Consider the following 11,491-nt stretch of genomic DNA (forward strand, 5'->3'; position numbering starts at 1 on the left):
AAGAATCAAAATTGTGATGGCATGTCTTCGGATCATCCTCAGGGATATTTCTTAGACTGTCGCCAATAGCCCATTGTCCAAATTTAGTGCGACGTAAGAAAATACCTACTTACCATTGTTTCGTGGTCTTTAGGGGTTGAAAGATCGGTCACCGGTGCGGAGTTCGATCCTCCGCTAGGAACCACCAAGTAAATGCGATATACGTGCTCATAAAATATTTGGAATCGTAAAACCTGAGATCTGTCGTGGAGCAGTAACATGACTGCTGGAATCTGGAGAAAATTTCCTGTCTTTTCTTATCTATGTCTAAATTGAAGAAATGTCCTCACAAAATTGTAATGATATGTTCTCGGATCATCCTCAGGGATATTTCTCAGACTGTCGACAATAACCCATTGTCCAACTTTAGTGCGACGTAAGAAAATACCTACTTACCATTGTTTCGTGGTCTTTAGGGGTTGAAAGACCGGTCACCGGTGCGGAGTTCGATCCTCCGCTAGGACCCACCAAGTAAATGCGGTATACGTGCTCATAAAATATTTGGAATCGAAAAAACTGAGATCTGTCGTGGAGCAGTTACATGACTGCTGGAATCTGGAGAAAATTACCTGTCTTTTCTTATCTATGTCTAAATTGAAGAAATGTCCTCACAAAATTGTAATGATATGTTCTCGGATCATCCTCAGGGATATTTCTGCAGCTCCAGTGCGGCGTTAAATAAAGTACTTACCTACTAACTGTTTCGTGATCGGTTAAAAATCTTCTATTTATTATAAACCGCAGCTAATTTGCACTTTTTTGACGATTTTAATTTACACTTTTGAAACTAATTTCCTAGCAAAGTTTTCTAATCAAAATTAAATGTCGTAAATAAAGTTTAAGGAGAGTTAAGTATTCAACTTGTTAATCACACAACTGGGAAGAATTGAATAGCTTCAAAGAAAGTGTATCAAAAAGAACTTTATGTTCCCTTCTTAAATATTTTGATTAGTTTCTCGTGAGTTACATTTCCGAAAATATCGGATTTAAAATGAAATTCTGTAACATTTTCATTTTCGTGTTATTATCTTTGACAAAATCGGTATTCACTTCAGAAAATGCAACTTTGGGCATGGAGACTTTGATGGAATATTCATGGCGATTGTCGGAAGCAAGTAACAACTTTGGTTTTAATCTCCTTTCAAGCATGGTTACACAGAAGACAAAAAATATAGTATTTTCTCCGATATCTATATCTACTACATTGGGATTGATATATCATGGATCAAGAGGAAGCACTGCAAAGGTAATATTTTAAATCTTATTCACAACTTTAAAAATCTATAAATCTTGCTAAACTTTTCGCTTTTGCTTTTTGTTTGCAATTCTAAAAAAGTCATTTTCCTATACCTTTCTAACTGGAAATACTGTAATTTTTGCTTAGGGAGGCAGCATTTGACAGTGAATGTCTTTTTTTTAATAACAATTTTCTAGTACCTCTGCCCAAAATTAGTTGCTACATTTAGATCGAAAATTTTGCTCGAGCCGCGATGGCTCAGGGGATAGAGCGTTCGCCTTCCAATGAGGTGAACCGGGGTTCCATCCCGGTGACGGCAGGTCGATATGAATTCCGCACCCGGGTTGCACCGACCACAGTGCTGGCGTGAATAGTGCTCAGTGGTAGACTGATCATGGATTAGAGTCCTCTTGCCGTCAGGGTAACCGTGGGAGGTTCTCGTGGTCTTCCTCTCCATGTAACGCAAATGCGGGTTAGTTCCATCAAAAAGTTCTTTAAAAATAGAAATATGTTACTCTATTATTGTTAATTAAGCTATTATCATATTAATACGCATGTTTCAGACTAAAATTCAATTCAAATTTACTGTCTTTGGGAAATGTCATCCTCGAAAGGATTAAAAGTCGGCACGTCAGGTATGATTGAAAATCACGAACTTACAGACGACTATCTATAATCTTAACAAAACATCATATATCGTTCAAGTTAAGAATATAACACTAATCATTTTAATCTTATCTTTTTTAACTATAAAAATAGAAATTTTAGAGATAAACTTAAGTCATAAGATCAAAAGCAATTGTGTAATTTAGCTTTTTCCTATATTCCCAATGTTGCAAGTTCTGTGATTTTATAGTACAGTATTTAACCTTTTTAAAAGCGGAACTGTTTTTACCAATTTATTTGATAAGCTTAGCAAAACTACTAACTCAAATTTGCTTATTTATTTTAATCAAATAAATTCGAGTCTAATATAATTGAAATAAATTGATGTTTTTAAGCATATTTCTTTTTCGTAAGATTGTGTATATATCTGATTATTTTATAATAAAACCAGAATCATTTATGTCACTTAAAACTTTACATATTTGAAACAATATTAAAATTTTAAAAAAATATTTAAAGCAGACTAAAAAGGTATTGGCTTTACAAAATATTTCCTACCAATACGATTTAAACAGCAGTCATTTTTTAAACTTGATATTTTAGATGCGCAGACAGATTTCTCCTCTAATCCAATTATGAGGAACATATTTTAAACTAAGAAACAGTCTTACTTTCCCAATTCGCAATTTGATATATACATGGTTTTCCATTATTACCAAACATAATTCATACATATTTTTAGAATCCTTGTTAAAAACGAAGTAAAAAGTTATCAATCTTAGGAATTACAAAACTAATACTTATGCCAGAATAAAACGAAAACGTTAGTGAAATGGGATAAATCACATCTAAAAATTGCATAATAAATGTCAAAAACTGTTTATTAACGAAAGCAAAACGGTGGAGTTGATAGGTGATGCTCAGAAACACCTTCAACTTTCATCAGGCAATTAGTCTGGTTTTGATTCTTTTAATCTTGCTTTCCTTAATATTGATTCGTCATATTTTGATAGCGTGTTTGTTTTTTCCTCGTTTAAACATATTGAGACTAAGGTGAAATGTGTGAAGGTTTGCAATTTTGGACAAGGGTTCGAAAAAATATTAAGGATGAACCCCCTATGTATGGGATTCATACATTCCTTCTAAAAATTAGGAATTGAAAACCAAAGAATTTTATTTGAAATTACCACAACATTTTAAATGCTCCATATAAATAAATCTAGTTGCTAAATCTATGTAACAATATTGAAACCAGTTTTCTATCTTTTAAGACAGTAAGGGCACTTTCAAGCAAAAGTTTTTTTTAATTATATTCACCCTTAATATATCATTTAAAGATTCATGTCGAAAAAGAAACAATAATGCACTTATTGGAGGTCGGTAATTAATATTCAAGTAAGTGGAAAAAACAATGAAAACCTATCGCGTCATAAACGAGGAAGGCGAGATTAAAAACATGCAGTAAGAAGCTCAATGGAGAAAATCAATTATAAGAAAATTAAAGTTTCATTGAGCAATTAAAATGGTTTAGTTGGTTTTAATCCCATTCCTCATCAGTCAGATTTTGGTAACGATTGTTCCCGCTATCGTATAACATTTTTCATCTACAAAGTCCAATTGAAAATTAACAAATACGATCGGAATTAAATTGTGATCCCTATTGTGAGTTCTTTTAATTTCTATTCAGTGACGATTCGAAAAATATGTTAAGGGTGATGATTAGGCAACACCAAACAAAATATCGAAATCTACATTTAATTATTTTTCTTACAGGAACTGGAGGATATTTTGGGCTATAAAAGTTGCAACTTAACTAGAGCTGAAGTTTCCACAGCTTTTCGATACCTTATAAGTCATCATCTGATAACAGAGAAACCAATTGCTTACATCCTGGATATGGCAACAGCATTATTCGTCAATAAACTTCTCAAGTTGAATTCCACTTACATAAAAGATGCTGAAGAAATATTCCGAGCACCGTTAGAAACATTTGACTTGACTAGCAGATCAAAAACGGTGAATCGAATTAATGACTGGGTCCGCAACCAAACAAGGAATAAGATAGTTGGCATCGTAGAATCTCTGGATTCATCAGAAGATTTGATTGCCGTGAATACTCTGTATTTTAAATCGAAGTGGATGACTTATTTCCCCGAAAAAAATACCAGAAAACAGACGTTTTATAACGCGGGGAAAACGCCAAAGTAAGTCCATATATTTAGTTATAAAGTATGTCCATGTATTTGTTATTAAAGAGCTGTTATTTAATTAAGGCTGTTTTTCGATGGCTTCGTCGTAATGAAATTATGCCTTTTTGCGAATTATATGCTATTTTTAAAACTGCTGAGAGTTTGCAACGGTAGCTCCTGATTGTTGGGTCAAGTTTAGTCTATCTAAAGCCAGCGTTGTCCACGCTTATTTTGAAAACCGTGCAAAATGTCAATATGGAGAAAAGCCACTGTTTTGTGAAAATGAAGCATTAGTGGTCTAATTTTTTAATACTTAAAAACTTACTCCAATGCTACATTACTTGGGCTCATAAAAATGTGAGAATAAGGAAGTGATTTTGATAATTTTCATCTAGATAGAAAAATGTCGACAAATTGGCGAATTTTTAAAAAGTTTAACTTTTAAAATATTTAAGTTATTTGTCTGCTCTAAGGCTCAGATAATTCTTCACTGCAAGATTATAAATATAGTTTAAAATCATCGCATTGCTTCAAGAGTAAGGCAAATAAACTATGACTTTTTTTCCTTCTGGACAGAGCTTCAAAAAACAGCGTTAAATGTTAAAACTCAAACATTTATGAAGCCATGAATCTAAATTTCTCAATATTTAAATTCAATATTAATTAGTCAAAATGTGTAGATACAGTCAAATAGTTAGAAAACAAAGTACACAAAGGAGACATTAAAAAACATTTTTTATTGTGAAGATGACAGCCAGAACTAATAATCTTACTTTGCCCACATGGGTGGGTGGAAAAATTTATTTTGATCTCAAGTCTTATTTTTTTAAAACCTTTAAACATAATTTTAAGGGAAAATATTGTCACGCGATCCTCTTTATTGGCACTACAGCTCAGGGTGGGCCTTAGCCAGCTGCACAATATCTCTCCAGACAACTCTGTATCTGACCTTGATCTTCTAGTTGGAGATATTTAAAGATTTTAAATCATTCAAGACATCATCCATCTTCTCTTTGGTTGGTCTGCCTCTTGGTCCTTTTTTTTTTAATAGTCTATGTCTTGCAACAATAGGCCACTACGGGAGGGATGATTGTTATGTAACTTTTTAGTGCAATTGCCCTCGGGTTCAATTTATTTTATAGCAGAAAATTACGTGAAAAGTAGCTTTGGTACCCTTTCTGGATTCTGCAATTTTTTCTGAAATTGTATTTGAAATGTTTATAATTGATCCTAGACATGTAAATATCATGTGATTTAATATTTTTACTCTAATGGTCCAACTCGATTTTAAAGATAAATAAATAATGGAAACTCTTAGACATTAAGTAGTAAACCGATTTGCGTGTTACATTTCACCATCTGCATAGATCCATTTATATAATTAGGAGCCAACTCGAAAATCTTAGTACTCAACAGCATTTAAGGCGGTAGTGAATTGAAAACGGAAGGTAAACTTAGTTTAAATAGTTTATATAATTTAATTCTTAGTTTAAAATTTTACTGCTTTGATGTGAAGTTTTTGCCGAGGTATCTGCCTTTCAGCACCTGTCTCTTTATCTGCATTTGTTAAAAGTGGCAAATGGCGAATGAACATGACTCGAAGATCGAAAAGTTGGCCAGTAGATAAAGTTGTAGCTAAAACTGATATCAGTGAAGAGGGAAGAATTATTTCTCATTAGCGGATGCTCCATTGAAAATTTTGCTGTATAATTGTTAGGTCTAATATAAGTTGCTTGTATATAGTGGTGGACATATATCATATCTCTTGAATCAAATTTATATAATCAATAATAAAATATTTAAAATAAAACTTACTATCACTGTAACTATATCATGTAAAATCTCCCAAAATTGGAAAATGTTGACAAATATCTACTCAGTTATGCATACAAAGTTTTAAATCAAAACCATATATTATAATAATTTAGTCAGCTATATTTAAAAAAAATAAATTTCGATAAAATTCCTAGATATTAGAGACATAAATGGTATATATTTTTTATTATAGATTTCTTAGATAACTTCAATAACTTTAAATGTTTGAATTTCAGAAGTATATATTGATAAAGTTACCTTGCATTAAATTAAACTAAACTCAGTGGCACGACAGTCCATAGAGGGCCAAGGCCTAATGTGCCCATCTCAGTTTNGGAGGGAAGAATTATTTCTCATTAGCTGATGCTCCGTTGAAAATTTTGCTGTATAATTGTTAGGTCTAATATAAGTAGCTTGTATATAGTGGTGGACATATATCATATCTATTGAATCAAATTTATATAATCATATTTAAAATTATATAATCATATTCTATATTTAAAAAAAAAGAAGAAATTTCGATAAAATTCCTAGATATTAGAGACATAAATGGTATATATTTTTTATTATAGATTTCTTAGATAACTTCAATAACTTTAAATGTTTGAATTTCAGAAGTATATATTGATAAAGTTACCTTGCATTAAATTAAACTAAACTCAGTGGCACGACAGTCCATAGAGGGCCAAGGCCTAATGTGCCCATCTCAGTTTTCTTGACGTTGGGCTCTGGGGTGCAGGGGCAGATGTTTCGGTCGGGTGGTCAGCCGAACGCGGAACCCCCAATGTTTAGTTCCCAAGCATGCTTGGTACTCATTTATCGATCCACTGACGGGATGAAAGGCTGAGTCTACCTTGTCCGTCCCGAGGATCGAACCCAGGACCTGTGGCACGGGACTGCAAAGCGTTACCACTCAGCCACCTGGCCACCCACTTAAACACCTGGGAAAAAAAATTATTCGATGAATTTACATGTTGACTATAATTCTTTTGTTTATAACAGATTAGTTACAATTATATGTAGATTAATACTGTTTTTAGCTATAAACAAAAAAGTTCAAATGATGTTAAACATTATACTGTCTATTAACAGACCAATTTCAATGATATGTAAACTAATATTGTTTTGACTATTAACAGAGCAGTTCCAATGATGGCCCGTGAGGACACGTATCTACACTATGAGGACAATGAAGTAAGCATTATCCATCTTAGCTGCTGGGGCGAAAACATCAGCATGGTGATCCTTTTACCACACCGAATGGACCGATTGCCGGATTTCGAAAAGAGCCTTTCATCACAGAAATTGAACAAATACCTTTATGATATCACGCCGAGGATGGTTAAACTCAAATTGCCAAAATTTAATATATCTTACTCAACCGATGTGAGCCCTATTATTCATGAAATGGGTGCAACAGAAATATTTCAACCAACTCTTGCGAATCTGAGCGGTATTGTTTTGGATGGTAATGTTGCTGTTGGAGAATTGAGACATAAGGCAATGATTGAGGTAAACGAATCTGGTGTCGAGGCTTCTGGCTTTACGGCAGCCTTTTCTTTCAAGTCAGCGCCATTTCCTGACGATTTTCCAACAAAATTTATTGCAGATCACCCATTTCTGTTTTTGATAGTGGATGAGAGGACAAATCTTGTTTTGCTTATGGGTCGAGTATGGAATTTATAAATTTAAGCATTATATATTTTTAAAGCATAGAATATATGTTTTTCAGTTAATGTATTTTAATTAAGTATGTTTAAAACAATCTCAGTTTTGCTAATTTGTTCAGCAGTAGTAATAAATATCTAAATATTTCGAACATGGTAATTTCTTCCATATTTACTAGCAGTTGTCTCTAAAACATTAAGAAATAATTTTTTATTTATTATATACTCTTTTAGCATGTTTTACTCACTTGACTTAAAAAGGCATTTCCAGAATTAATTTTTAAGCCTTTAAAGTTATTAGTAGCAGAAACCAGCAAATTTCAATAAAAAAGTCATTGAAAATATACAGTTAAAAAGCGGTGTACTAGTTAAGACTAACTTTGGTGTATGGATAATCTGCCTAGTAGCAACAAACTTGCTTGTCCCCCTGACCGTGAGAGTAAAACTTTCGCTTACCTATTTCTATCTTTACCAATTAAAAGCGTTACATTTTCGATAAATCTACTGTTTAATATAATATAAAATAATTTTAATAAAACATAAAATATTTTTTATATTTTATTTTACATCTAATTTTATTTTTTTGAAACTATTAGCGATATTTAAATTACAGTAATATTAAATTATTCTTAAATTAATGCTTCTATGCTAGTTCATATGAGTATTAAACAAATCTACTGTTTAAAAAAGTTTATTAATAAAAAAAAATTACTGTAAATGAGTGATAGTGACAACTAAGTAAATTACAACCTAGGCTACCAAGACTAGGACGGAATGATGAAAAATTATCTAGTATATTGACTGTGATTATTTAAAATTAAATTTCCAACGGTTTTCCCCCTCTAAATTGGTATGCTATTACAGAAATTATTTCTGGTCTACAAGGAAATTCACTTTGGAATGCGACATGGTGAATAACAAATCTTACTTCTAAGAGAATTTCCAATGTCATGACTTCCCCTTTAGATAAATTAGCTGTCTGCATAATAACGTGTATTAGCGACATCAAAATAAAACCCACAATAATTACCAATAATTTTCATATCATTGAAAAAATCCATTTACAATATTCTTACAAAAGTTAATAGAAAATTTTTTGTTGCATTTACAATGTTACTTATTCCAAAATTGAGACAAGGCACGATTAAATAGAACTAAAAATACAAATTTATTCATGTTTAAAATAAACCCTTTTTACAAATATATTATAGGCTTTAGGGCACGACGTGAATTGCATGAAAAATAAACTTGATATTACTTTTCAACGATTGGCGGAGCTTATATAAATATATCACGATATAACAGGTGGGAAATCAATTTAAATTGAGAAATATATCCTGAAATATTTCATTGGAGTCATTTTTAACAGTTTGTATTATCCATACGTTTTTAATAACAAATTACTGTGTCACTAAACTGATATTCATTTCTTATTCTTTAAAGAATGACCTAAAATCATTAAAACGTTTGTATGTTTTTTAGTTTTGAAATTAGCCTGGAGCATAAGAACCTGGAATGAACCTTTGGCGAATCATAAAAATTATACAGGGTGTTCCAAAATTATCTTTACATCACCTGGCTTGAAATTGATTAGACTGGAAGTGCTCAGGGCCACCAATGGTGCGCATGTTGAAGTGTATTAAACAAAACTTTATTAGTTGCAGTAATACATGCAAAAGACAGAATATAAATATCTTCTTTATTTTCGAAGTTATGAATTGTTGAAGTTGTAAAGAGAATTTTGGAACACCCTGTATAATAGAAAAATCATAAAAATTAAGTAGAATATCCTAAGAATTAAAGAAACAAATACAATGTGGGAAAATGAAACAATAACAACTTAGCACAACAAGGTCTCGAAATCTTACCGAAATTCATTTTTATTTCTTTAATTGATTATCAGAGCATGATTTATACATAACATTGCGATTATATTTTTCATTGAATAATAAATGAGCAATTGACTTTTCATAGGCAATATTGCCAAACATGATATTACTCATCTACGAACCATTGCGAATAAAAATCTAACTGAAAAGGGAAGAAGAAAAAAATAATAAAATCTTTCTTGATAAACAAGATCCAGTGGCGCCATCTGTTATGAAAAAAGTCAAAACAGTACCTCATTAAGTTACATGAATGAGGGATAGACAGTGATGGGGAAGAAAAACTATTTAACTTCATGTGACTTGTACGAAAGATTGATAGTAAAGAAAAGCAAATAGATATTAAACCTTTGTTAAGCAACCCATATACACAGACCAGTCACATTAATGTGACTACCACCTACTTTCGACGTCAACATGAAATAACCAATCACAGAAGGCAGTGGAACGTATGTATAGGGTGTCCGAGGAGACGGGTAAACATGGCAATCATTAGCGTTATTAAATTTGAGTGATTTGTCCGACTTCTATTCGCGATCGCAAAGCTCGAATACGCCATCTGTCGAGAAGACTGGTTCCCTCTCTTCCTCTTCTCAGTTGTATAGGAATGGACTACGATGTTTTCCCTTTTCTTAATATTTTTCGTATTTCATTGTCACAAATATTTTTTGAAATATCCACAATGCTTTCTTTTAGAACAATGTTCATTGTAGTTTTCAGTTTCATATAGTTTCCTAACTTAAAGTTTTTTTTTTTTTCTATTTGAAAATCACGAGAGGAACTGATGTACTTTTTTCTCTTATGACTCTCCACCCGCTAGTGGTGAAAGTATGCGAAGTGTTTCCATGACTAGAGAGTTTGCTTGACGCCACCGACAGCCCATTTCGATCGCAAATGGGGCAGGATCATTGGTTTTTCGCGAGGCGGTATCGTTAGCCAAACTTTTCGTAGCGTAGCGGTAGCAAGTTCAATTCCGCCGAAACCCTAGATGCATCTTCGTTCTATCCTCTAAATTCTATACTATCTGTCTGTCTACTTGACAGACTTATAAGTAGTACTTATTGCGCATACAAGCCTGCAGGTATTGGTACCTGCATGTAGTAATAAAATAATAATTAAGCTTTTGAGACGAAGGTGGAAGCATTTCCTAAACCACTAATTTTGTAAACTCTTTGTATGCTCCAGTAATAAAGGCATACCATGCACGGCGAAATGGTACTGTCTAAAATCACCATAGCAGCAAAATAACGTGGGTCCTCATTGGGCCAATATTCATGAATCTTGGCTCAATAAGTCTTCAAAGTGCCGTTATTTTACCGATATTGGCCCTATATACAATAGAATTGCCCGATTCATCCGGTATTTAACAGCCACTTTATAACCAATATCTGTCTATATAGAATTGTCAGATATACCCGTTATATCCATTATTTAGTCGATTAGGTTCTATATTGGTCAATGTAGGCCCTTTTATAGATCATTCTAGGACCAATAAGGAAAAATATGGGCATCCCAATATTGGTCCCTAGTTAAATATTCTTATAGAACCCAAATTGAGTCAATTTTGAACTTAATTGGGGCCAAGGATAAATTGTTACTAGGGCAGTGACATAGAAGACGTGGTGCACCATGGGCCATAGATGACAGAGGTGAATGACGCATTATGGAATAATTATTTGATTATCCATATGAGATCGTCCAAAGATTCCGTGGGAACGTTACTTTTAAAAAGTAATCAGTAAAAGTACACGTACTTTATGCAAGAGTAACGAGTAAATAGTTATGATTTTAAAAAAGCAGCGAGAAAAAAGCACAGGTCAAAGTAGAAGTTCAAAACGAGAAATGTAACGATTTTAAAGTACATATTGCATTCAAAAAAATCATATACAAAGTACATATACAAAAAAAAAATTGTATTCATATACAGGTAAAATCCATTAAAGTAAGGGTTTTACGTTCCCTCCCATCAGCCGCCGTTTCCCTTTCGGGAAATTGCAATCCTTAAAGATGTTTGGAAAAAGAAGTTAGCTGTTAAAAAATACATAAAAATTT

At 32.6% G+C, this 11,491-nt stretch overlaps 1 protein-coding gene across 1 annotated transcript; it reads left to right on the forward strand.

Moving 5' to 3' along the window:
* Nucleotides 1-562: 562 nt before the first annotated feature.
* LOC107439086 (iripin-2) lies at nucleotides 563-7,705 on the forward strand. The gene is made up of 3 exons (XM_043053894.2): nucleotides 563-1,285; nucleotides 3,656-4,086; nucleotides 7,026-7,705. Exons 1-3 carry the CDS (start codon nucleotides 1,031-1,033, stop codon nucleotides 7,570-7,572), a joined length of 1,233 nt encoding a protein of 410 aa, XP_042909828.1. The 5' UTR covers nucleotides 563-1,030; the 3' UTR covers nucleotides 7,573-7,705.
* The last annotated feature ends 3,786 nt before the right edge of the window (nucleotides 7,706-11,491 follow it).

This window comes from Parasteatoda tepidariorum, chromosome 9 (genome assembly GCF_043381705.1).
Source record: "Parasteatoda tepidariorum isolate YZ-2023 chromosome 9, CAS_Ptep_4.0, whole genome shotgun sequence".
NCBI classification, from domain to species: Eukaryota; Metazoa; Arthropoda; class Arachnida; order Araneae; family Theridiidae; genus Parasteatoda; species Parasteatoda tepidariorum.